The sequence below is a fragment of the Cygnus atratus genome, chromosome 20 (genome assembly GCF_013377495.2).
Source record: "Cygnus atratus isolate AKBS03 ecotype Queensland, Australia chromosome 20, CAtr_DNAZoo_HiC_assembly, whole genome shotgun sequence".
Taxonomy (NCBI): Eukaryota; Metazoa; Chordata; class Aves; order Anseriformes; family Anatidae; genus Cygnus; species Cygnus atratus.
This window is the reverse complement of record NC_066381.1, coordinates 7,370,207-7,396,630: the sequence shown is the minus strand read 5'-3', so window position 1 is coordinate 7,396,630 and position 26,424 is coordinate 7,370,207. Positions and strand designations below refer to the sequence as shown.

Sequence of the window (26,424 nt, the reverse complement as noted above, 5' to 3'; positions counted from 1 at the left end):
CGATTCTAGGTTATTGTTTAAAGCACAGCCCGGGGGGGCAGGCTGCCTGGGCAGCTGCCAGACCTTCCCCGTGTGCTTCGTGCTGCACGGTTTGTGCACACACCCAGGCACGGGGCTCGTTGGCTGCTCCCTGAGGGACCCACACGGACGGATCGGGGCTCTGATGGGGGATTGAGGGGGGATGCCCGGCTGGCAGCCACCTTCTTGGCTCCATCCTAAAGTGCAGCTCCTCGTGGCCACCCAGGCCACCTCGCCGCCCTGTCCCGTCAGCCCTGCCGACACCTGACTGCCCTGCGGTGTTTTGTAAGGGCCCATTGCCGCCAGTGACCACCATGCCGTATGGCGAGGCTGTGGCACCCCAACTCCCCCCTGGGGCCATTATGGGGCAGGAAGGCGCCACGGGGACCCTCAGTGGGCCTCGCTGGGTGCTCAGGGAATAAAGGAGGGGTCTGTGTGGGGGTCCTCGCCCCCCCCCCCCCCCCAGAACCTTCTGGAAGGCGGCTGGGAGGGGGGAGGTTGGGGAGGGAGGGGCTGGACGGGGGGGGGGGAGGCACCCCCGCGCGGTCCCCTCAGGGACGGCGCGCGCGGCCCGGCACAAGTTTGTCCCTCGCCGCCCGCCGTCCTCACCGCCCCCCCCTCCCCTCAAGGCCGCGGCGTGGGCCCCGCTTCCTGCTTCCGGTGCCGGGGCTATAAGAGCCGCTTCCGCCCGGCCGCGCGACCCGCCGCGGGCCCCGGCCGTGTGTGCGGCGCCCCGCGTCCCGCGCCATGAACGCCCGCGGTGAGGGGCGGGGGGAGCCGTTACCGGGGCAACGGGGCTGGGGGGGGGGGAGGAGGGCGGGGGGCTGGTTACCAGGGCAACGGGGTTGGGGGGGCGCGGGAGGGGTTCTGGGAGGGAGGGGGGAGTGGTTGCCATGGTAACGGGCCTGTGGGGTGAGGGGGGCGTCCTGAGAGGGGGGGCCTAAGGGGGGGGTGTCCAGGGTAACGGGCCCTGAAGGGGGTCTCGGTGAGGGGACGGACCCGGGGGGGTCCCTGAAGGGGGTCTTGGCATGGTGGGGGTCCGGGGGGGGCCCTGAAGGGGGTCCCGGGGAGGGGAGGGGGGGGAGGGGGATGCCCTGAAGGGGGTCCCGGGGAGGGGAGGGGGGGGAGGGGGATGCCCTGAAGGGGGTCCCGGGGAGGGGAGGGGGGGGGGAGGGGGATGCCCTGAAGGGGGTCCTGGGGAGGGGAGGGGAGCGGGGGGGAGGGGGATGCCCTGAAGGGGGTCCCGGGGAGGGGAGGGGGGGGCCCTGAAGGGGGTCCCGGGGAGGGCGGGGGGGGGGCCCTGAAGGGGGTCCCGGGGAGGGCGGGGGGGGGCCCTGAAGGGGGTCCCGGGGAGGGCGGGGGGGGGGCCCTGAAGGGGGTCCCGGGGAGGGGAGGGGGGGGGCCCTGAAGGGGGTCCCGGGGAGTGGAGGGGGGGGGCCCTGAAGGGGGTCCCGGGCAGGGGGGGACCTGGGGGAGGTCCCGAGGGTCCCGGCCCCCCGCTGACGGCCGCCCCCCGTCCCTCAGGGTTGAGCCCGGAGAAGGCCGCGGCCTTCAGCCGCCGGCTGCGGGCCGAGCCCCGCTTCCTGCTGGCCCAGAACGTGGCGACGTGCAGCGACCCGCTGGAGGTGTGCCTGCAGCGCCAGGTGGTGCAGGACACCGTGCAGGTCTTCCAGCACGCCCTGCCCGCCGAGGGCAAGCCCGTCACCAACCAGAAGAACTCCGGTAAGCGTTTGTGGGGGGGTTCGTGGGGGGAACGGGGCTTGGGGTGGGAGGTGGAAGGTGTTCCCGGGGGTGTGGAGCAAGGGGGGGCCCTTCAGGGGTTGTTCCTGGTGTGCCCTGCTCTGAGGGACTTGGGGTGTCGGCGTGGGATCCCGAACAAAAAGCTGAGCGAGTGCTGCAGCCAGGCTTGTGCCTGCTGGGGATCAGTGGTGGCTTGTAATGGTTCAAGGCAGGGCAGTTCACTTGTAGCGGTATGCCAGAAGGGTTTTCAGCCTTACCTGGCTTTTGTTGCCACCAAATTATTCTAACATCTGCTGAAAATGCTTCTGAGAGCTGAAACTGAATCCCCACAGCATCCTTCTGAGTCAATTACTGTCTTCACACCTCCGATATTTGCCTTCTGTAAAGAAGAAGAATGAAGCAGTTGAGACCTGTGTGCTTCAAGATTTCTCAGCTTTAGTTATTCAGTATTTTACAGTGCCAGCCAGGACAGCGGGCCGAAGGTTTCAGAAAGGATGGTATCCTGAATCTGCTGTTTGAAGACCTTGTGCGGATTTGAGTACAAGCATTTTGGTTTAATTCTTCTTCCTTTGATCTCAGGGAGATGTTGGATCTTCTCCTGTCTCAATGCAATGCGTCTTCCTTTCATGAAGAAGTACAACATTGAAGAGTTTGAATTCAGCCAGTCGTACCTCTTTTTCTGGGATAAGGTACGGTAGTACGGGTCACAGCCTGCTAGCCATGCATGTGCAATTGGTCTTAGTATTGGGACGGAATTTCTTCTAGGTTGGACTGTCTTAATTCAAATGGAAAACACGCGTGATAAGAAACACCAGAAGTTCCTTAAATATATATATTTTAAATTAGGGTAGCACACAGTGGGACTTCCAGCTTGCAAAGGAAGTTGTAAAGATCTTGATGTTCTGGAAAAGTAAAAAACACTTGAAAGAGACTGAGTATTTCCAAAGTTATTTGCAGGAGGCCCAGCAGGAAGTGTAACCGTAATTTTCTGTTGAGCGGTCTTTCAGTAGTGCTTGTGACCTGCTGATCTGGGAGCTGTGTCTTTGCTTTCTTCCCTAAGGGAAATTGAGAAAATCTAGTGCTAGTTTGGGCCAGGCTTCGTTACATAACTTCTGTTTCACGTTTCCTGTTTCCCCCACCCTCAAGCTCTGTACTCGCTCACTTGTAAATACTTGGTCTGTAACAAGAAGAAGCTTATAGGAATACTGCGGGGAAAATGAGTGTCAGTGGATGTGCAGGCTTCCAAAGAACGGAATATGTGGGAATGCATTCATGCGTACATCACGCTTAGACATTTATCCTGTCTGTTCTTTCCAGGTCGAACGCTGTTACTACTATTTAAATGCCTTTGTGGAAACAGCTCAGAAAAAGGAGCCTGTAGAAGGAAGACTGGTACAATTCCTGCTCTCTAACCCCACAAATGATGGTGGACAATGGGATATGTTGGTTAACATTATAGGTAAGGGAATTGGTTGCTGGGAGCACTTCCTAAATTGTTTGGGAGATAAGGAGTGAAAACACAATTTTGGATTGGTTCTGCAGTGCTTAAAACTAGGATCACGTAGGTCAAATAGTGGCTGGCACCACAGAAAACCTCAAACAGAGGCTTGTGTTTACTTTTCACTGTTACCTTTCAAAAACGAGCTTGAAATGTCTGTGATATAACTAAATCTGCAATGAAGTGGTTGTCTGTGTAGTTACCTTAAAGCCTGTGTGTTGCGATTCGTAGTTACCTAGCTGTGTTTTTTGTTCTTTCAAAACACATTCTTTTTAGCATCAGCAGTCTGCATGCAGGCAGCTGTCAGTTTGCACTCAGTAAAAAACAGAATTGATGATCTGAACAAATGATAAAGCTGAAATGATGATAATCTTGCTTAGGGCCAATAGTTAACTGCCTTATGCTTTCCTTGCTTTTACCATCATTAAAGCAACACTCTGCTAAATATTCAACAAAGAAAAACTTCAGATTCCTGCTTTAGGTACACGTACTCGCTTTGGATTGCTTTGCCTAAACTGCCCTGTAACCACTGTTTGAGCTGAGCTGTGGTAATGTTGGCCATGCAGAAACTACGAGGCTTTCCACATAGACTGAAAGCAGGTTCATGCATCGTGAGGAGTAATAGCATAGCTCCAAATGTAGAGCTTACTGGGTCTGTTACTTTTCTATGCCTGAAAGTTTAGTACTGTAGTCTCTCGGAGCATTCTGCTAATGTTTAATGGAAAACATGGCAAGTTAGAAGGAGGTCTGGAGAATTGTGTAAGCTCTTCTGGACTTTGTTATTGATTTCCAGCTTTGCTTTCTTTAAGTTTCTAATGTACCACATCAAAAAGCAGCTAACCTGTTTCCTAATAACACTTCCTTTCAAGTAATAATCACCTTCATGTTACTAGTGCAGGAAAAAAGGATATGAACTTTCATAAACATGGATTTTCTTGTCCCATCTCCTTAATACCCAGATAGGAAAAGGAAAAACCAGCAGTGAACCTTGGTGATTGATCTTTAAGTTTACTGTAAGCTGTCAGAGTAAGAAGAATCAGAGCGAGACCTGGAAGCTTGCTAAAAAGCACAACGTTGTTAGCCATTGCCTTTTTAATCAATGATCTTTTTCATGTTATCTTTGAAATATTATGCTTAAATCTTTTCTGGGATCTTCATTTTTGCATATTGCTGCTGATAGAAGCTCAGAAAAGCAGCAGAAGTAATTAGATATCCCAGATTGTTTACTAAACGTGTTTCAGTCCCCTGTTATTTCAGTTATAATTTGACGTGCTGCCTTTGTTTACATCCATATTTACAATTCAGTGTACCTGGTAAAGAAGAAACTTTGTTAGACCAGGGTGTGTCTACAAGGCAGAAGTAGAACGGCTTTCAGAGTTGCAGCCTGAAGAAAGGTGATACAAAGATCAGTCAGAGGGAAATTATGTGGAATGTGGCAGTGCTGGTCTTACAAAGATCCAGTTTAGGTAGGATCATCCTTAGCAATAATTAAGGAGATGTTTAGTGTCTGAATTAGACTAGCATTTGCTTTCATTTGTATGGTGAAACATTGTGACACCTTGTAAAGCCACAAGCTCATAATGTAAGTTTAGAATCACAAAAGGAACTTGTGTATTCGAAGCCTGGAGGTTACTTTTTTCCTTACTCAGTCATTACAGGTACTCACAAATGTTTAAACAAAGCAGAGAAAACTTTTGGATGCTGCTGTTACATCCAGAGCTTGCATGGTGTGATCTTTAGTACCATGATGTTGGAAATAATTGAGCTGTTGCTGATGTTTTATAAATATTCAGGAGGAAAGGAAACTGGGAAGTTAGTCACTTAACCTTAGATCAAATACATGGAATAATTCATAAGAGGCCCAATTTTCCTGGAAGATATTTCTGGAAGCTAATTTTCAAGTAAGCTTTCTTCCTGTTGAAAAAGATCTTAAAAAAAAAAAAAAAAATGCACACTAGTTTAGAGCTTTTTAAAGTGTCAGATGAAATGATATGGGGCCACTCAGGGATTCCACCTCTTGGGACCTGCATGGAATGCAGATCAGAGGTCAGGATTCTGTCAAAGGAAGATGTAAACTTTGAGTACTCGTAACCTTTAAATGAGACTTTTCTCGTATAAAGTCTCTGCACAGAAAACAACCATGTAGTTTTTGTGTGTGCATGAGCAGAAACACTAGCATCTGTTGTGGCGAGAAGACAATTGTTAACACATACCCTTATTACTTTCTTTTAGAAAAGTATGGTGTGGTTCCCAAGAAGTACTTCCCGGAGTCTCATACTACAGAGGCTACTAGAAGGATGAATGAAATCTTGAATCATAAGGTAAAATTGGTTCAGATCTTACAATTAAAGAAGGAGAGGGGGTGGGAATGACCCTGCTCCAGGTATTCCATCATTTTTTTTGAGTGAAGTATCAAGTGCATCTCAGCAATTTTTTTTGTTCAAAAGACAGCTTAAAATCATAGCAAGGGAATGAGATTAATCTTGAAATATGGAGCAGGAAACTGCATTTATGGAAGATTGCCATTGGCAGGCTTCAGTAGCTTGAAAATGCACCATAGTTTTAGTAGCAATTGCTCCTAATCCTCAAACCTTTGAGAAGTTGATTCTTGATTTGCAGCTGATTAAGTATATTTCTGGAAAACTAGCACTTGGCATGTAGGTGATTCTTCTTCTGCCCCCTCAGTGTTCACCTACCAGTATGCCTATATTTCTTAAGATTGCTGCCAAATCTGGTGTTAAAGATCAAAAATACATATTTTAGAAACACTAAATCTTAAAAGTGAGCTTGCAGTATGAAAGTGTGCAGCTTTCTCTGAAGGAAGGTGTAAACTTGTGCTCTGAACTACAAAAGTGAATTTATCTGGGAAGATGCTAGTGTAGGCTGTTAGATTAAAAAGGCAATTTAAGCTTTTTTACAGCAGGCTTTGATTTTTCCAGTTCATGTGGTCCGTGCTCTGAGAAAATTGCCCTTTGAAATACATATAAAAAATGTAAAATGTGTTGAAATGAGCTTAGACATAACAGTGGTGTTAGTTATTCTTGTCTTGAACATTGGAAACCAGCTGGTCTTGAGGGAGCCCCACTCACTGCTTCTCGGCCTTATGGATGGTGACAGTAATGGGAGGCATGTGCTCTTCCTACTGCAATTCTGCATGCAGTGGGGAAATGCTCCATTATTTTTATCAACCAAGAGATCAATTATGCATTAGAATTGCAAAATAAATTTTATAGTATGGAGATGGTCTGTGTGTGAGTCACAGAGGTGGTAATGTGTATGGATGTTGCAGCATCAGTTATGTTAGGGAACAGAGAAACCAAGCCTTAAGAAAAGCTAATGGCTGTAAGCTGCAAATCAGTAGTTGGAAAATAGCAACTGGATTGCAAGTATGTTTTTTTTTTTTGCTGATCTTTTAAACAATTATCTTGATTTTAAAGAATTCTCACAAGGCTTTCTGAAATGGATTTTCTCTTCATTTTGAAAACATGTTAGAGTAAAATGGGTGCCTGTAACAACCAGATAAGTCCTGAAGACTGATGAGGCAGCACCTTTCATAATCTTAAAATGGCTTTCTCCTTAAACAGATGAGAGAGTACTGTTTGCGGCTGAGAAACATGGTGGCGAGTGGAACAATTAAGGAAGAACTTTGTGCTGCAATGGACACTATGATAGAAGAGGTAAATGTGGTACTAGTCTTCTTGGAACAGGACACTAGAATGGAAGAGGGGTTTTTTGCTCACTCTTGTTCTATAGCTATCAGGATCAAGCAAAACAAGTGCCTTTTATTTGCCTAGCGAGGGATGTTCTGTATGGCAGCACAGTTAGAGGTATTTAAATGTTTTTTTAAATGTTTAAATGTTTTTTAGTGGCTTGTTACTTACATCATTCTGATTTTTCATACTTCCAGACAAATATCCTGAATTTAGATTCCAGAACTTAGTTGAGATTGATGCATTTCTGTAGAAAAAAAAAGGCAGCATTTTGTATCTTAACGGAGATCAAAATAGCAACCTATCAAGCTTTTTTCAACTTGCCTCTTTCTTAGCGTTTAAAACTGCATTCTGATGGTTTTGAGTGTAGATTCCTATAGCACAAGTGTTGTTGCAGAAATTCCCCACAAGAGAGCAGAAAAGAACAACAAAAGTCAGTGCTCTGCATTGTGGGAAAGATGTAAGCTAAAGGCCAGGCTGAATCCAGCTGTGATCTGGTACTGGGGAGCAGCAGAGGAAGGAACCACAGTATCTGGTTTTGGCTGTGTGAATTAACTCAAAATCAAATCAGTAAGTCTGTGGAAATGGTGCTTGTGTAGTGGCTGGCCTTCCATCTGTTCACTGAACGTGGCAGTGGGACTTGTTCTTATTCTGTAATTCTTGTAATTGAGGTTTAAATAGCAGAAGTTGGTTTTTAAAGCTCAGGAGGGTGTCCTAGTTTGAATTTTTTAGCCAGGTGCATAGATGTAAAATTTTTTCATTTGTTTCTCAAGCATAATGCAAAGTGACCCAGTGGTTTTAATGTCTGTCCTTAGATGTCTCAAGAAATCAAGTATTTTCATTTTTTTTTTGCTTTTTTTTTTTTGCAACCAAATAAACATTGAGATTAGGCAGAACCTACTTGGGACGTTTCTGCAAAGATCTAAGCAGTTTCATTAACATACAAGTATTGATTAATGTCTTCACTTAAAGACCTGTAGCTTTTATCTAATCTTAAGGTTAAATTAAAAAGGCAACTAGTAGATGTTCCTTGGGTTACGTTATTGAAACTAAAATATATTATGAAATGCATACCTTAAGATCAATAATAGTTTTGATTTTTGAGCCAGCCCTGCCCTTGTGTATGTTGCAAATCAGCAGCTAGTCCAAAAGTGAATAATGTAACTTCTGTCCAAAGTGTGTGTTCAAAAGCCCTTGGAGAATTTTACAGCAAGCTATCAAGCTTCCCAGGGTTGGCAATGTTCTTTTTTGAGGGCGATGACATACAGTTCACTGTAGAATGTCACTTTATTTGTTTAGAGTCTCTTGCCCTTTGATAAAGGATCCTGGAACTATCATTAGAGGCTCATTAAACTAGTTGTAACTTTTTTCTGAAAAAGGTTATACTTAGTTCTCTGTGGTTAACACAGCGCTTCCTCTTGCAGTAGTAAGAGTGTTTTGCAAGTTAAGTGGTTTCACTTAAAATAAATGCTGTAGCTGGAATGTGCAACTGCACCTGTGTATTTTAAGAACACTTAGCTTGATAATTATGAGACAACTTTTATTTCATGCTTTTATATGCAAGTGGCTGTTCATCTATTTTCATAAGTGGCAAAACAACTTGCCTTTGTTCTGTGAAGTTTTATTTGCATATCAAGTCTTAGCTCACTTATGCTGGGAGGTGATGCTCTAGCTAAAACAGGGCAGCTGCACTGGAACGTGGGATTAAATATTCACTCCAGAAGTGTTTAAACATTCTCCTTATCAAACTAGAGCACAACAGGTCAGAAGCTGAAATCAGTGCAGTGCATGTGATTGACTTTCTTCCTTCACCGTTTTCCTTTGTAGACTCTTCCTTATCAGGAGCCTCCTTTTCCTCTCCTTGCTTGTTTTGTTTTTTAGCACAATCCACTACATCTTTGCCTTATCTTGGTTCCAGTTGTTGCCAGGGTGATACTAGTCACCTTTTAGTTTAAATGCCTCTCCTATGGGCATTGATGGAGGAAGCTTTTTTGATAATAAGGGTTGGCCTATGAAGGGTGTGGTGGAAAAAACAATCGAGGGAGGTCATTCGCACTTAACTGCCTCTGTTAACTTGAGACTTTCGTCTCCGTCACTTTCCTTCCTCTGGCTGGAGCTTGCTTGCTTGTTTCTTTCCTTTTAGGCATTTTTCTTGTTTGGCTTTCATAACCACAAGTGGTGAGAGCTGAGGTTATCTGAGGTAATGTGGGTGTATCCACAGCAAATGCTACCTTTTGTGCAGTGTGCAACATTAAATATTTAGAGTAGTTTACGGATTTAAATTTGCTCCTTAACATATTTATTGATAAATAAAGGTGAGTTCCTCCAGTAAAAACATAAGCTCACACTTTTCAACCCATAATTAACCTATTCATTTGTCTTCATTAAGCTGCTTGGAGCAGCAACACCTTTATTTGCATCTTGTACACAGCCAAATAGCAAATTTTACTTAGCATGAGCAGTGCACACATTTGCCATCAGCACAAACTGCTTAAAACACAGAAACCCCATGGATCTCTCCAAACATTTTTCTCTACTCATCTTCAGAACACAATGAAAAAGGGCAGAAAACCTATTAAGAATTGGGGTTGTTCTTAGTGTGTGAAACTGCATACAACTCCTAATTTACAAGCACTTAATGAGCCCTCCCATAAGTGCTGTTAAAGCCTGAGTTTTTGTTTGAGTTTAAAAAAAAGGTAGTAAATCCCAGTTCTGTTTTTTTTAAAAAAGTGTGTGGTTATGGAGGCTGTCTAGCTTTGTTAATTAACTATTTCCTATGGTACCTTGGGATCATATAAATCAGCTCAGCTGGCTCCAGAAAGAGTAAATCAGCTCTGGGTGGGAAAATATTGTCTCCACTCCTGTGAAAGCTGGTGAGAGTGACATGAAGGCTTACAGCCTAGGAGAGCTGGCACAAACCATAGGAGTTGAATCCTAGTGCAGAAGGTGCAGTTTAGATTTGACTCCCCCTTCTCTTACTTTGAAACTGTTGGTTCTTTGCAAGGAAAAGTCTTGCACTGAAGATATGGATGGGCAGAGCTGAAGTAAAGTAGTTTCAGCTGGAGTAAAACAGTTTAAAACTTGTTTAAATGACTGAATTCTTTCTGTCCCCATATGAGCTGTGACAGATCCTGCTAAAATATCCCTAAAGACAGTCATCTGATTACTGCCTACAAGATAGCACATTTTATAAGCCCTGTGAGAAAATACAGTACAGATTAAGTATTCTTTTATAGTCTGGTTTATAGGGAGGCTGACTTAATCTCCAACTTCTTGTGGTAAAAACAGTTAATAGAAAGCTGTCATCTGCAAAGGATGTCAGTCAGGGGATGGGGATCTTCAGTTAAATTACATAATCTGCCAGCTTAACCCTAAATGGAGGCATTGTTAAATGTATTAAAGCAGATGAGAAGATTATTCTAGGATTTTGGAAAGAGGCAAAGGCCCATCGCTGAAATCCAAATCAACGTTACAGGGAAAAAGGGATTAGTATGGGAAACACTGGGATAAAATGTGTTTCACATAAAATGTATGCGTGTTGGAAGATCTGGTGTCTCTCTGTGTGGGGCAAATCACCTGCTAGAACAGGTAATGCTGACTGTTAAAGCTTTTTTAGAATCGGTTTGGCAATATTCCTCCTGCACTGGAAAATTTTCTTGATAGAGAAGCTTCAGAATTACTTAACAAAATATTGGAACAAGACTGGGAGTGTATTGGCTTTTCCTTTTTGGCTGCTGCATTCCTAGAATAGCCTGGGATTCAGATGGTCAAGCTTCTGCTGGTTTCCTGTGGTGTTTCAGATATTCTTGAATTGTTGCAACATCTACAATACAAAACTGCAAATGTGTGTATGTTTATTCACGTGCTTCCAAGATGAACGTTGAGATTGCATTTCTCCTGTTGATTTTCATGTGGAGAAATCCATCAATGGCATTTTTGTGGTAGGAGGGGCAGACCCGCATGTTTTGGCAAGTTCACAGCTGTTTGCTTCTCTGCCCAGGTGTTCAGAATAGTGAGTACTTGCCTGGGCAACCCTCCGGAGACCTTCTGCTGGGAGTTCCGGGATAAGGAGAAGAACTACCACAAGTACGGTCCTGTGACACCAGTGGAATTCTACAACGAGCACGTGAAGCCGTACTTCAACATGGAGGACAAGGTTGGGGATGCAGAAAGGCAGTGGCTTCCAAAGACCTTTTTGCTTCTAAGCACACACCCCAGCTTATTTTCCTCTGTTGCAAGTGTCCTGTCCACGCTTGTAACTGTGCCGTGTGGGATGGGTACAGCTCCCACAAGTCAGGTGGCCCTGTGTTTATTTCCCAATTTCCTGTTTGTGCTGTGCTTTTCAATTAGCTGTGACCTTGCATTGCACTTCAGTGATTTTTAATAATATGCAATGATCAAATCAGTCATAAAAGCTGTAAGACAGCCATTAGAGGAAAGGAATAACATGTGAAACTCCTATGCTACAATTGGAAGTGTACTGGTAAAACTAAAATAAAAAGTGAAACCAGTACTTCAGCCAAGCTGCTTTTCTGCTATGGGACAGACAGCTAGCCTGGAGAAGAGTAATTGTCTGAAATCCACCCAGATTCTCTTCTCAAAGATTTCAGTTAACTTTCACCTTAATTTATAATGTTTTGTTTGTTGGCAGATTTGTCTAGTAAATGATCCTCGACCTCAGAACCCATACAACAAACTGTACACAGTGGAGTACCTGGGCAACATGGTAGGAGGGAGGAAAACGCTCTATAACAACCAGCCTGTTGATGTCTTGAAAAAATTGGCTGCTGCGTCTATTAAGGATGGCGAGGTTTGTTTGGCTTCTTTTCGTGGATGACATGGTGCAACTCTTGTAACATAAAACTCATTGGGATATGGCCTAGACATGACTTTCTTCTATTTGTAGGCTGTGTGGTTTGGCTGTGATGTTGCAAAGCACTTCTATGGCAAGCTGGGAATCAATGACATGAATATGTAAGTAGAAAATCAAAACAGAATACCACTTCGGATACTTAGCTAGGACACAAAGCAAGCTTTGGCTGCTTAAACTGATTTGTACATACACTTTTTATGTAAACAAAAGTATTTGAGCAACAGAAATGTTTTTCCACTTAGCTAAAATCTCAATCGCTTGTAGCACATCTTTAAAAGACCGTTACATATTGTACCCATTTGAATTGTCTAATATCTGGTGAGAGAAACCCCTAAAGCGATGGGTCTTTTGCTTTTATTCTGACACTATAATTGCAGAACTTGCAGGCCCGTGCCCTGGTTCCCAGTACAGGGAAGTCTACTGATTCTCTGGTTTGTTAGTGAGAATTCCCTGCATCCTTTTTTGATACAGTGTATGTGGCTTTTTAACAGATTCAATCATGAGCTGGTGTTCGGTGTCTCTGTCAAGAACATGAACAAGGCAGAACGACTGATCTTTGGAGAATCAATGATGACCCACGCCATGGTCCTGACAGCTGTCTCAGAGAAGGTAGGGTCTCTATCCTGAAACTGTGATGTTTGCACAGATGTATTTGAATATTCTGGCAGCTTGTTTATATGTTCTGGGCTCATTCACAGTGTATAAGCTGTTCTGCTAGAGCTCAGCATGTGTGCGACAACGCCTAGGTTGTCTGTCCTTACTGTTATTTGCCTTGTGTTCAGAATTATAAATATTTAACCAGTATGAAAATTTTAGACGAGCAAAGGCTTTCTTTCCTTCTGTCCACAAACTTAATGGAGGTGGGGAAAGGAAGTTAGATTCCTGGTGTCTCAGAAATAGAAGCTATCGTAACTGGTTTTAAATGCAGATTCTGATGCACCTTGCTAAGCAAGGAATGCAGTACAACAGCAAGCATTTACCACCCAATCCCACTGCATGAGTTACTCTGATTTACATTTTACAGCATGATGCTTATGTTAAAATAGCTAGTAGGAGGCACTTGGCACCGATTTTAACCTTTGGCAACCTTGTGCAATTGGGGAAAATGGTGTCCCAAGCAGCTTTATGGCAGACAGTGGGCTGAGGTGAATTCACAGCTGAACCTGCTCCTGGCAGTATAACAAAGCACAGATGAAGTAAAAAGAACCACGCGAATATTTACACTGTAGGGTTATTTGCAGTTTTGATCTTTCCCGTTATTTCCAGAAGTTGTCATTATTGAAGTTTCTCTGAAGTGGTCTCTTCCTGTCCAACATGACCTTGGCTTGAGAAATAACAGCTTGCATGTAACTTAAGTTTGCTTCAGCTCCAGAGTTTGAAGACTTCAGAGACTGCTGACTCATAGGAATTTGAGTTGCTTTTTACTATTCACTATAACTTTTTTCTACTGTGTTCTGCATTCTGAGCTCTTAACGCTTGTATTTTATGTACTAGATTGTATGAATACATCTTTAAGAGTTTTCATTGCTTTTCAGTTATGATATATTTCTAGTGTTCAAAACCTATTTATCTACTTGTGGCTGAAGGATGTGTTTGTACATCCCCAGTTATGGGAAGCACTTCATTGGAGGCTATAGTTTATGGTCTACATTTCAAACTTTGTACTTTTGCATGCCTAAAAGTATAGTTGCATAAAATCTCAGATATGACCTGATTTTCTTAGATATGTATATAGAATGAAAAGATCTTTTAAGAAATTACTGTTCTTTGTTTGAAGGATAGTAATCTACTTTTATTGTTTCTACCTTGTGTGAACATGTTGTCTAATATTAAACCTGAGCTTAATCTAAAGGAGCTTTGATAAATGGTTGTAAAAATGCAATACCTTGGATTTACTACTTTATAAAAAGGCTTTGAAGATTTAAAAAAAGTATTAAATTTTACAAGGTAAAAAAATTGCAGATTAAATGCACTTTTTGGCTAAATGTAATATATGTAAACAAGTTTATACCAGTTTCCATCCAATAGCATCAAGAATTGATCTGTGCTTTGTCTAGTAGCTCTTGAGCATCTAGTTTTAAGGACTTTCTTATATTTTAAAGTGAGAATAGAAGTGATACAATAGCATTCACTTAAATATTAAGAGTGGATTTGTAGGATGTTTTCCAGGCTGTTTTTCCCTTGGTTCCTCAAGGGACACAGGTTTTTTGAGAGAATTTTTTTAAGGTACCAATGGCTTGCTTTGTGGCATAGCAAGCCTATGAATGTGCTTCCAGTACTTTTATGTACTTAATAGACTTGAACTTGTTCTTAATAACTGTTCTAAAGCAGGCTACAGTTGCTTTATTGCCTGTGTGCCTTTTCTGATTCCTAGCTCAAGCAAGTGATGCATTGATTTCAGAAGGCTCGCAGTGCACTGACAGGTGATAGGGAAGGCTCCTTAAATTCTTTCAGCTAAGTCCAAACTTGAATTTAGGTCAGTTTGTTCTCTTTAAATATTTATTGCAGGTTGTCATCTTGATCACATTTACTCATACTTCATGTAAGCAGATAGACAAGTAGTTAAGAAAACGATTTTCCCAACCATTAGCAATAAACCATTGTCTGAAACTCGGTGTCTGTAGACTTTGGAGTAGAGCTCTTGTTTGCTGGTGCTGGATTTAGATTTGAAAGGGTTGGCTGCTATGAATTCTCAGTCCTTCACTACTAATAGTCATCTTCTTGCTTTGTCACAGGATGGGCAAGAAGACTGCTTTGAAAAATGGCGAGTGGAAAACTCCTGGGGCGAAGATCGTGGGAATAAAGGTAAAGTAATTTATAATCACAGGTTATCAAAGGTCGACCAGCTTATTAGTATAAAGCTGCTCGTTTGTCTAAGCAGTGTATGCCAGTTTGCTCTTAATCATAAGACAATTGCCAGGTATTATCGCTGAAAAAAGAAAAGCAGCTTGTAGCAGTTTGCCAACTGTAGTAGGGAGAGAGCAGAACCTTTTTGTTCCTCATAATCCTTTGCTACAGAACACACATCTGAGATGTCTGGTAGCGTTACTTTGAAAGCATGGTGGTTCTTCTGTTCTGAAATACCAAGAATTCTGGCAGGCACGTAAAACAATCTTTTAAAAAGGGGACAGTAAATAAGAAATGATTTGCAGTACCAAATAAGATGGGATCACTTTAAAGAAATGCCTCAGTGTGTGCTATAGAAATGATTTTCCCCTTCTAGTATGAAAGGGAAAATAAAGACTTCACTGCAGTACTTGTAAATGCACTAAAGTTTTTGGATAATCTTCCAAAGTCATATGTGAAACACAAGTGTTTTAGATTTTAAAGCACTGCTTATCAATCACTGCAAGCTTTTACTTACTTTTAATTTCCTTTTACCAAATCAATCTGGCTCGTTCCAGATGGTGATGTGAACAGTTGCAATGTTCTAGCTCTAACATCTGTCTACAAAAAAAGTACTTGTGGTTGCCTTTCTAAAGCCATGCTAAAAACATGACCTGTGGCGTCCTTGCGGTGTTCCTCCCTGGCATGACAAGCACTAGCAACCAAAAAATCCACAGTTAACGTGCAGTTCAGCTCGTGGCAGGTTTCTGCATGAACTTGCTTTCCTGTTGATGATTGTCTTGGCCTGCCCTACTGTACCTTTAGAAAGGATTTCTAAGCTCTGCAGGGCTGTAGCGGGGGAGATGAGCCAGCCTGGCATGGCATGTGGACAGCCATTGTGGGCGGAACAGTGAGTTACAGCGAGCAGTGGTTTAGGAGATAGCTTCTACTTGCTTCACTGCTCAGCAGCGGCACGGCTGGAGCGATGCTCCTCTGCCTGGTCAAGTTGGGCAGCTCTGATCCTGCCTGGCCCTAGGTGAGTGGGGCTGGCAGCATTGAGAGTCTGTCTGCTTTGTTCTGCTGAGGTCTGCAGTCAGTCAGCTCATCCTAAACAACTGGAGCGCCGCAGGACCTGTGACTTTTTTCTCATCTGAGCCAGGCTGGGTGTGCACATAGTTGTGGCATGGTGACCTCTCTGATGAGCATGCCAAGCCAGGCTTTGGTTTGTCCAAGGACATAATACAACAGTCACTGCTGACCGCATCTTTCTCTTGCAGATGAATCCCAAATGTTGTGGATTTTCTTTTGGGAATAGACTATTTTGGGAAAACTTTGTTTTAGGATGTGGTCTACTTATACACTTCTCATATCTTATACATGAGTAGCAAACTAAAACAGTATTCTTGGAATAGTGTCTTAATTTGTTCAGGCCCCTTGGTCTGATGCAGTCTGTTCTGAGTTAACTGTATAAGTTCAGAGCAGAGTATTCCATTTAAAAAATCCTTATTCTTGACAAAACCAAGCAACGTTGATGTTAAGCCTTCAAGGCTTATCAATCTGGCAGTAGTAAAATGTACTTTGGAACACGGCATTAAGTAAAGACAAATCAATACTGAAGTATCAAAACTTTTCTTCTCTCCAAATAAGAACTAATAAAAATCTTGCAATGTTAAACACCTTTACATATAGAGAATAAAATATAGAAATGCATGATTAGTTGTGCTTTTATTGTCGAACGCTTCATTTTGAGATGCTCCAGATACTTGGCTTGCAGTGGTAGACTGCTACTGGTAGTGTTAGAAGAACGCTTCCAGGGAGGAAGTGTTGTACTCAGCTTGCTTTACGACTGCTCAGCATGGATTTCTAGTACTCAAAACTTTCTGAAATGAATAGGTGTCTGTCAACATCTCTGGTTTTGTTTGTCATATATGTTCCTTAGTCAAGGTTCAGAGCTGTTTTTTTATTAGTTGGATAAAAACTGGGCTTAATTTCAGGATATTGGCTATTGCTCCCAAACTTCAATGTAGTATCATAGAAACATTCAGGTTGGAAATGGCCTCTAAGATCATCTGGTCCAACCGTTAACCCAGTACTGACAAGTCCACCACTAAACCATGCTACTAGGTTCTACATCTACACGCTTCTTGAAGACCTCCAGGGATGGTGGCTCAACTGCTCCCTGGGCAGCCTGTTCCAATGCCACACAACCCTTTCAGTAAAGAAATTTCTAACACCCGACCCAAATGTCCCTCTCTTCTAGTAGATAGATCAGAGTAGAAGCTGTACCTGATGAGCTGTGATTGAGCAGTGGCAGTTCTGTGCCAGTATTGCTGGGCTCTAGGAGCATCAGTGAACGTTCTGGCAGAGCTGCAGAGGCTGTGATCTACTGCACCTACAAATGAAACAAGTGCAGTGTCTCAGACTTTGAGTTGGGAATAACACTAATCCAGATACCTGGTTGTCCTTGAGCTTTACTTTGAATTTGTTTGCCAGCCTTGTAAACCTGAGCTGCTACTTGGTTTGCAGCAACAATTCATCCTCATTAGACACTGTCTTTTTCCCAATACGGATTTACTTTTCAAGAATGAGTTCTTGTAGAACTCCTTAAGAAAAGCTAGTTGCTCCTTCCAAACATAACTGGACTCCAGAGTGACCTGAATATACCCTGTCCAAACCTTCTATGCATGTGTTGTGTGCACACCAGCTGCGTGAACTTCCTGGGTGTGTCACTGTCACTTATCTGTTTTGGTTGTCCCCCTCACTGGTAGAGACCACTGTCTCTGGAGAGTCTTGCTCACTGTCTGTATTTTGCTTTGGTTAGGGAGTTGTCTTGAAAAGTGCCTTGGCAGAAACCCTTATCAGAACTAGGATGCTTGACTTCTAGTTCAGACTGCTTTTTTTCAGGGAAGTGAATCCCTTAATAACTTTGAGTATGGCTCAACAACTTACTGTTTAGCTAAAAGTAATTGGACATATCCTTGGGAGCTCATTCTGAAACACCAGAAGAGGTGACAGGGTTTTTTCCCCTCCAACTCCTGCCCTGCTTTGTCCCCTCCTCAATGTCCAGTGCTAGCTGGTGTGGGAGGATGAGCATTTGTACTCTGTCCTGACTCTCTTGCTATACCACTGAGTCAATCTGGCAGTGAATTTTCTTATCTGCTTTAAGAAGTTGGGAAGCTGTGTTGGGATAAGTCCAGTGCAGAGAACGAGTGTCCACATTAGTAAAGAAAAGGCCAAGAATGATGTTAAACTTGGCACATCCCAGTTGAGGCCCAGTTGGGTGTGGGGGATACGAGCAAGCCCCAACTCTGTTATTGGATTATTGGACAGGGTGATCGAGTACAGCCCGCAGCAAAACACCAGAGTGACTTTGTCATTAAAAACATAGCACGAAACAAAAACACTTGGTAGGAAATGAGTGTTTCATATGGAGTCCCTTGTGTTTTGCTGTGAGCACAGTCTGAGGTGCCAGAGGATCCCTGCTTCCCCGGCCTTGCATGGCACAGGACTGGAATGAGTGACTCTTGGTTTGGGTATTTGGGAGGAAATTACTTATGCTGAGACTCAGCAGTGTGGGCAGAGCTGAATTCTTGTGGTAGTGCTTGTCCCAGAGAAAGGGAAGCCCTGGGAACAGCCTAGCATTGCCTTCTGCTAAATACTTCATAATTACATGCATCTCTGCTGTAAAAGTTTCTTGGAATCCAATCTGGTTTTCCTTAAGGAATGAACACAGCTGCTGACAAACACTGCTTGTTTTTTTTTTTTGAGGTAAAAAAGTCACTTCCCAGTAAAATATTTCCTTTCTGTGTTTTACTGGCACTTTGTCAGCTATACAGGCAAGTTTAATTATACTGCTTACTCTTTTGTTTGGAAGACACAGTATGGTATTCCTGAAGTTTGAACCCAGCTTGTCCCATCAGATATCTATACTAAAAGCAAGCAGGAGGTCTTCAAAGAGGAACACTAAATCACGTTATCACAGCCACTTGATAGGGGTCCATTTGTTTGTTTTGGCATGGAAAGTGCTAGCTGGAGATGTACCACAAGAAAAGTCACCTTTTGACTTCATCTTCTGACTTTGTCTCTTTGACTGTTGCATACTTCTGCATGAAGACGTTTTAAGGATTTAACTGTACACACAGTGTCGTATTCATATACGTATATAATCCCATGAGTGCATTATGACGGGCTCTAACTTGTGCTCCCCGTGGTGGAGTTAAGGTACAAGCACAAAGTGGCTTGTATGAGGTCCTTGCGGAACTTTGCAAGGGCTTTATTTTCAGGTGCCCAAATGCTAGGTTAGGTAAGAATTCTCAGACCATACATCCTCAGCTGACCTCTCCCTATCCAGCAGCTTGTTACTTTCAGAGTGCTGCATTTTAAGTTTTCCTTTTGGGTAAGTTAGAAATGTGGACCAGCTTCATGCGAAGAGGAGCATACTCGCAGGTGTTCTGTTCTGTTAGAGCAAGGTGCTGCTGCCTATGAAGTCTGTCTCCTTGTAATGAAGAAATTGATAATGGCTTTCATTGTGACACCGAGCGCAGGCCTTCTCAAAGAGCGACCTTACTTATTTGCATGTTCTGAAGTTCTGCTCGGCGTTTTCTTCTTGTTCAGACACTGCGATACTAATCAGCACTGTCAAGCTTTGAGATACAGGATGTCAGAAGCAGAGTTCATTATCCTCTCAGGGTGCAATTACTTGTTGGCTCTTGGGAGTGAGAGGTTTTTGTGTGTCCCAAGAACTCATATCCTGAAGAGAGAATAATCAAGGCAGCTCCGTTTTGGCAATGTTTCCAAAATGGCTTCTAGCTCGGATTACAATTGATAGGGTTTTTAATTTATGGGAATTATCTGATCTCTTGCTTTAGAAACAAGATGGTGTAGATAGATGCATTTATTGTCCATATTGGACATTTTCTTGTTTCATTTGATTGTGATGATACTGTATAAGGACACGAGGAACTTTATATAATAAAGCCTTCTCATCTGTCTTCTAAATGCTTTCTTTCTCCCTGCTGCTGTGTTTTCAGCTCTTTGAATAGTTTGTTTCTAGTGGTAGCTTTCTGTTAAAACCTGTGATACTCAAAACATGGCTTTTTCCCCAGTTCAAATGCTGTTCACTGAAATTCTTGATAAGAATTACATTAAGGAAGATAACTGAGATTTAGTTCAGCCAAACTGATTTAGAGGCCTTTGCAATTGAGGAGAGCAGATAGCTGCCTTCTGTTACCGCAGGAATTGAAGCAGCAAAGTTTGGTTTAAGCAAGAAATGGCTTGGATATTCATCTGGACAATTTCCCTTTTCTTACCAAAATCCTGAAAACTTTTAAAGCCAGAGAACCAGGTAGTTTTGCATTCTGACTAAGTTTTCAAGGCATTCTAATTAATATTATTAAAGTATTCCCAATGCTTATTCTAACAGGTAAGTCAAACTGACAGTTATTCTTGATCTTGTTTTTCCTAGTAATTTTCCTAGTAAGTTTCTTGGTTTTTCAGTGCACATGAAGTGCATCTACTTAGCCTACATGCTAATTTATTTGATTTTCTATATAAGTCCTGAGAGATACAGAAGTATGACTAGGTCCTGTTTGTAATGGATTATTAATGTGTGAAACTTGTGACTGCATCACTGTCTCAGTAATGGTTCTCTGTTGTAACAAATGCTTTCATCTCCAGGTTATCTGATCATGATGGATGACTGGTTTTCTGAGTATGTGTACGAAGTTGTGGTGGATAAGAAGCATGTACCAGAAGACATCTTGGCAGTGATGGAGCAGGAACCGATTGTTTTGCCAGCCTGGGACCCTATGGGGGCTTTAGCCAAGTGAACTACAGAATATTTGCCTCCTAATGGTCAACCAGAAGTAGATGCAATAGAGAATCCGAGTGGTTGGAAGCCATAGCCAAATGATAATGTGACCAAGCACTCAGCATGGTCCATGTTCTTGAAATGTAAGTTAAGGATCTTTGGGAAATAGCGCTTTACTGATATGTCTGAATTAAAGCTCTCAGGCTACTCTGCAAAACTAAAAAGGGAAAAGGAAAAAAAACTCACTATGAAATATATTACAAGTGCTGTCAATGGCAGTTTGATTTTATCTTAAATTTTAAATAAAAAAATCAGAATAGTAACTCAGTAGAATTGTTTTGATCAGTGTTTTCCCTAGACAAGATGGCCACAAAAGGCTATTCTTTAGAGTTAACAGCTAGGTGTTAGAACAAATACATCAAGATACTTATAAATTAACCATTTGTGGTCTGTCTTATACCATAAGAATGCCCAAAATATTTTATACATTCACATTTTTAATTTTTCTGCCAAGGGAAGAAGTTTTGAAGGGTACATACAATTGACACTGCTGAACCTTAGGAACGGTTTACCTAATTTACCCTTAGGATGCTTTCTCTTTCAGCAGCATTGGAGGAAAAATAACTTGGTTTCCAATTTCACTTGTTTTTATTCTTCCATTACTGAGATGGGACTGCATAACCTCTTATCAAGGCCCAGTGATATGTCTGTGTGTACAGGAGCGCTATTTTTCAGTTATATTAGCAAGAACAACCATAAATGTTCACAGGTGGAGTTAGTGTCATGCTCAACAGAAAAAAAATTGCTGCATTTTATTTGGATGTTTTCAAAAACAAGATGGTGCTATGAAGCTTTTGAATAAACACTTTCTTAAGTGACTGGTACAGCTCTGGTTTCTTTTTTGAGTCTCATGGAACTATTCAATGTGAAAGATCAGTGACCTACAAACAGACCTAAGCAAGTCAGAATGTGAACAGGAAAACATGTTGCTTTATATTCTTAGTAGTCACAGATGCTTATCTCACTGAACAAATGAAAAAATAAACACCATCTCACATGCTACAGACACTTGAATGGTTTGGTGATGAGCACAGTGCTAATACTTCAATTTAAACTGTGACAAAATGGTGGGTTGTCTTTATGTACCCTGACAATTGTCCTGTTCTGTCTTGAGTTTAGTCATAAGCAACTAAGAGGGTAAGTGAGGATATAGAACCACACTGCCAGCTACCATGGGTAGTAGATAAATATTGCTTAAGTCAAATGCAAGCAAACGTGTTTGTTATGGCTGTGGTACTCTACAACTTGGTTTGACTCCTTCCATTTGGACTACAGAGGTAGACAGTTACATGATTATGGAAGCAAATTATACATTTGTATATCTAGTGTAAGATACATATGTATGTACATGTATATACGTATATTAAATGCCAAGCTAAGGCATGCCTGCATGTTGCTTGCTAAACTAAATCCAGATGAGGGTTTAGCTAGGAGTCACTCAAGCTGATTAAACTTGCTGCAGTTAACACTTCTCAAATTGGGTGGGAGTGCTGGCTAGATGGAAAACAATTTGGTGTGGAACAGCAGCAGGGCTGTTTGTTATTCCACTTAAGTGATGCTGTTTAAGAATCTGTCCTCCGCAGTATTTCCAGCAAAGGTAACAAAGCTGTTCTGGAGATGAAGACTCAGAATGTATCTTGGGATCAGTGATGCTATAATTTGGTTTCCCTTCTAGAGTGGGAAGAGTGGAGGTTGTGGAAATGTGAGTGGTGAAAGGCTGGAAGAACCATGGTGTTGAGTCAGAAAAGGGGAGATGTCACATTCTTTGAATTCATACATAGATAGGGAATTGTTTGTTACCACTGCTCATGATAAATGGATCAAAAAGTCATGGGTTTCAACTACAAGGGTCAGTGAAATTAGGAGAAGCTTTCTAGTGATAAGAAATAGAAAGAAAAAAATGGATTGCCTGAGGATGTGATGCCTCCCTCCATTGTTAAAGATCTTCAGTGGAGGGTTACAGAAAAACTTTTCAGAAATGACATTGACAGAGCTGATCCTTCCTTTTGGCAAAGGGATGGGCCGGATGACCTTTGAGGTCCCTTCTGCCCTTGTGGGTATGCGATGCACAATTTCTGCCTCGTGCTGTTACTTGCACCAAGGCGAGTAAACAGCCCTGTACTTGATACAGAACCCTGGTGGCTCTGAAACAAAGCCAAATCTCTGGGGAAGCTGTGTTATGCACAATATTTTCATTATGACTAATGCATGTGTTTTTTGGTGCTTTTTTCAGCCAAAAGGTCAGTATTTTAGTTTTTCAAAATCTTTTTACTTGTGACATTACACTAGTTCTATTCCCTCTACACTTTCTACCAGAGGACTATAGCAGCCAAGGACAATTAAATTTTTCTGTGGAGTTTAACTGGCTAACATTTTTGTTGCCTGTGGCAGCTCTAATGATTAAGTTTGATAAATCAAGAACTGTTTCCAAGCCAGTTTTTGTTAATTTGAGTGTTTAAAAATATTGTCTGGTGTTGTGCTTATCTCTGGAGTACTTGCCCAGATATTTCCCAGTACAGCTTTAACAACAGTGTTTTTTTTTTTTTTCCTTTCCTTTAAATAAGCACAGAAAATCCACATGGCTAAAACACAGAATAGGAAACGAAGCCAATCTGGCAGAAGCAGTTTTGCATTTATGCCCAGCAATTTTATACATTCTTTAGGAGTGGGGAAAAGGAGGGGAAATACGTTTGTCAAAGTGAAAGCTGTGTTTCTGCTGCGAGAACTCCAAGGGCAGTTGAACAAACAGTTCCAAGGTTCATGATAATGACTATCTGTAATTTAAGGCTGGTGCAATAATTAGGTAGGATACTCTCTGTTTTGCTGCCTAGGTGATGATAATCCACAAAAAACAGTCCTGTGATTTTTGAAGGAATCTAGCTGCAGGCTCTTGCTACGTAGCTATCCTTGTTATCCATAAGGCACACTCATATCTTACTAGCAAGTGAGCTTGTTTGTAAATTGTAGTTTGAAACACAAAATCAGTATGTATAAACTGATGTTCCATTAACAGCTCCTGTTGATATCGTATCTAGTTTAAGGCAGAAAAGTTTCTGAAAACGCCCTGGGTTTCACCTAGATTTGTAGTATTCTTGTGGGTATGGCTGCAAAGAATTAAAAATAAAAATATCCACAGTCTTCTGAGAGATGTTCTAAAGCAGAAGAAATTCTTTTTGCACAATAAAAGAAAACCAAAATGATAAAGTAATTAGCTATAACTGCCTCCTTTACTATTTAGTTTTCGCTTTTTTTTTTGTGTTAGTATCCAGGTCTAATGAACTTTGGGTACTGCTAGCTAGTACAACATCTTATTTATATTAAGCGTTAAAAAATCCGTAATCAAAATTCCTTGCAGTGTATTTTCATGTCCTTAATTTTTCTGGTGAAAAGATGATGGGAAACTGCCCTTCAGTTGCTGCCTCAGAGAAGGCACAATGGTTTGCCGGATCACACCGCCCTTTTGTGCTGGCAGGGCGAAGGGGCTGTGATCAGCACCCCTCAGCTGGGGGATCAAGAATCAGGACAGCTGAGTAGGTGATGGAGAGGCTGCGTGCTCCGTACGGAGGCAGAGAAAGGCGTCTGCGTGCTGTGCAGCACGAGGCACCGTGGGATGCAGGGAACCTCGGCCTCCTCGTGTTGGTGGAAGTTCACAGCCTGGAGATGATGGAAGGAGCTGACTCGGCCCAGCACCCCTCCGGCACAGAGCAGTGGGGGAGTGTGTAAATGAGAAGCAGACTGCTCAGCTCCGGTCCTCAGGAAATGCTCCAGAAAAGATCAAAAATTAAACTCTCTTCAACAGCTGGAATGGAAATCATTTGGGAATAAGCCCAGCTTGCTACAGGTGTAGTCTCTTGGCAAAGACAGCTCTATGTCTTATGAGCTGTAAACTCAGGTCACAAAAGTAAATAAATAAATAAAACTGATAAAAAGGTTATTAGGTTAGAATAAAAAATGAAAAACAATTATTCATGTCTGTGTTTGTGCTGTTTGTTTAGTTTGAATCTTTTGCATGCTCTTAAGACCTTTGGATTTTTGAGGAACCAGCCAACTAACATTTTCCTAGTTTCCTTTTCCAGTTTCTGTCAATAAAGCCATGTAGTTTTCATGTGACAACTCAAAGTTACTCAGACAGTTGGAAAATATTGACAGATAATGTTATACAAGTCCTCTTCCTCAGTTTCAGTCAGAAGTCAGAAAATAATGAGTACTGCTAACTAAGGAAAGGAAGAGGCAGGAGGTGAGGTTACATCCAGGGGCACTTTGTAGGTTCTCAGAATCGCATTCTTCCATCGATGCTCTGGTGGAAACAACAAAACATCTCCAAATCCATCTACCTGCCAGCTGTATATCCCAGCATGGTCAGCTTAGAGAACAGCAGGGAAGGACAATCAGGATTTCTTCTTTTATCCCAAAGCCAATCTTAATAGCTTCTACATGTAATCTGATTCCTAATTAAGCAAAAGAGAGCAACAAACAAATATTTTAGGATTTGTTTATGTTATTCTCAAGATTGCTCCTATCCTCTTATTGGCAGTGAATCAGAAACATGCTTGCAGAATTACTATTAATCCCTCGGTACAGCTGGTACTACTGTTAGTTGGTAATTTTGCTGGTGCTTCCCATTCCTGTGCTGGCATTGGTGGCTGGAATCTACGGCTGCTTTCTCTGTGGAGAACTGTGGAAGCGTCTGAACGTATGTCTCGTGGGAGGTCTGGTTCATTTTCTCTTGTTTTTCTGTACTTTTCCTAAATCATTAGGATTTTGCCCAGTGATGTACGGAAGATTCACTGGAATTCTGGAACTGACTCAGTACAGCACCCAAAAGTTTTTACATATGGGTTAAATGAGTGTCCTAATGCTGAGGGGTCAGCCTGAAATCTTATGTCTGTTATTGACATTACGCCTCAAAGGCTCCAGACTGTTTGGCAAGAAATTAAAACAACAACAAAAACCATGCTGCTGCAGAAGACATTAATGGAAGGAAAAAAAAAAAAAGGGAACATGAAGGCCAGGATAAGTCATGAAAGGTGGTTTTGTGTTCTTCATATGCTGTTTTTCACATTGCAGCTTTGTTTACCCTACAAAAATAATCAAATACTGATATTGGGGGCCACTAATAAGCCCAGATGAAAGCAATTTAGCTGATGAATGGTGTGCCATAGTGTTGCAGAACTTGGTCAAAGAACCTACTCTAAGCAGAGCCCGAGATAGAGAATAACCTCAGACAAAGGTCATGATGCTAAGACTTTAAAAAAGGTATAATTTTGCAGAGAGCAGAGAGAAACAAAGCAGACACAGAGCTTTTATTTCACGTAAGAGGGTAGGACAAGTGATCCATTCCAGTTTCCCAGCAGCGGTGAACTGGAAATCACCCCTGTATGCAAAGGAAGGCGCAGATTCCTCCTGCCGTCTGTCCTCCCACCTTCCAAAGCCTCCTGTCCAAACCACAGGGACTCATCCCCAGATGGAGGCTCATGCATTAAAATACTGTGCTCTGATTTCAAGAAAGGTTTAGGGGGTGAGGCACGGTGGTGTTTGTCTTCTTCAGACCGTGAACGATTACAATATGCCAGAACACTAACCTGCTGGGCTTTTTTTCCTGTCTGCAGCTAAGCAGAGATTAACACGACCAAAGCTGTTTATTTTGGAAAGGGGGAGTGCAAGAGGGGAGTACAGCGAGAAGACAAATTAGATGTTGCTATTTTCACCAAAAAAGAATACATCTCTACTACTATTTAAGGGAAGAAACTTAATTGACAAAACATTTTTAAGGTACTGCCACAAGAATTAATGGGAAAGTAAAAGTCGATTTTGATACGTATCTGTTTGGAATTGCAATACCTGAGCTATCCTTGAGATGGTGCAAATGGCACGCTGCTGGCTGATTGCT

The 26,424-nt window shown here is 42.4% G+C and overlaps 1 protein-coding gene across 1 annotated transcript; it reads left to right on the top strand.

The window, feature by feature from the left end:
* The first annotated feature begins 574 nt into the window (after window positions 1-574).
* On the top strand, window positions 575-21,358 carry BLMH (bleomycin hydrolase). Its single transcript, XM_035561020.2, has 12 exons — window positions 575-778; window positions 1,543-1,740; window positions 2,338-2,447; window positions 3,076-3,217; window positions 5,489-5,577; window positions 6,841-6,933; window positions 10,967-11,122; window positions 11,618-11,776; window positions 11,873-11,940; window positions 12,331-12,448; window positions 14,575-14,644; window positions 20,342-21,358. Exons 1-12 carry the CDS (start codon window positions 766-768, stop codon window positions 20,491-20,493), a joined length of 1,368 nt encoding a protein of 455 aa, XP_035416913.1. The 5' UTR covers window positions 575-765; the 3' UTR covers window positions 20,494-21,358.
* The last annotated feature ends 5,066 nt before the right edge of the window (window positions 21,359-26,424 follow it).

Excerpts from the sequence above, each read along its gene's own strand:
- BLMH (XM_035561020.2), top strand. Across the intron at positions 11,777-11,872 it reads CGTCTATTAAGGATGGCGAG|GCTGTGTGGTTTGGCTGTGA; the intron begins GTTTGTTTGGCT and ends TTCTATTTGTAG. Across the intron at positions 11,941-12,330 it reads GGAATCAATGACATGAATAT|ATTCAATCATGAGCTGGTGT; the intron begins GTAAGTAGAAAA and ends GCTTTTTAACAG.